Source organism: Populus euphratica, unplaced genomic scaffold (genome assembly GCF_000495115.2).
Source record: "Populus euphratica unplaced genomic scaffold, PopEup_1.0 scaffold230.1, whole genome shotgun sequence".
In the NCBI taxonomy this organism is placed as follows: domain Eukaryota; kingdom Viridiplantae; phylum Streptophyta; class Magnoliopsida; order Malpighiales; family Salicaceae; genus Populus; species Populus euphratica.
Window position 1 is genome coordinate 81,931 of NW_011500083.1, and position 502 is coordinate 82,432.

At 34.3% G+C, this 502-nt stretch overlaps 1 protein-coding gene across 1 annotated transcript in view; it reads left to right on the forward strand.

Moving 5' to 3' along the window:
- LOC105108859 (glucan endo-1,3-beta-glucosidase-like) overlaps positions 1-188 on the forward strand; it is a 1,866-nt gene extending 1,678 nt beyond the window's left edge. The window contains exon 3 of the mRNA XM_011003336.1: positions 17-188. Coding sequence (XP_011001638.1) covers positions 17-74 — 58 coding nt within the window. The 3' untranslated portion in view covers positions 75-188. The remainder of the gene's footprint in view (positions 1-16) is intronic.
- Positions 189-502: the final 314 nt, after the last annotated feature.

The following is a 502-nucleotide window of genomic DNA, read 5'->3' on the forward strand; positions in this document are numbered from 1 at the left end:
CAGCGGGAATTGAACAACATTTTGGTCTCTTCCTCCCCAACAAACAGCCGAAGTACCAACTTACTTTTGGTTGATAGAAAAAACAGTGTAGTACGTTACACCGAATGAAGGTTTGAATAAGAGTGTTTGTGCTCGTGTACTACCAGACTTATTCATAAAATACAATAAGCTTATTTGCATTATCTCTAGTTTCTTGACTGTTGCTGAGTAAGTTGCTTGATCCTCCCAAGAGGAGACAGACTGTGCTGTTTAGTTTAAATTAAGAGAGAGGAAGAGAAAAGAGACGGGAGGAGTCGAACCTATATAATTAATAAACATTTAATCATATAATATCAAATTAGGTGAATCTCCTGTTCAGTAATCATAACGTTCAATGGTTGTCATTAGAATTTATGAGTTTGGAGTGCTATATGGATACGCGTTTTTAAAGTAATCATAACATGAGTATGCTCTGAAGATAGGATTTTTGTTTTATTTTTTAGAACTTTAGAAAAAAAAAACC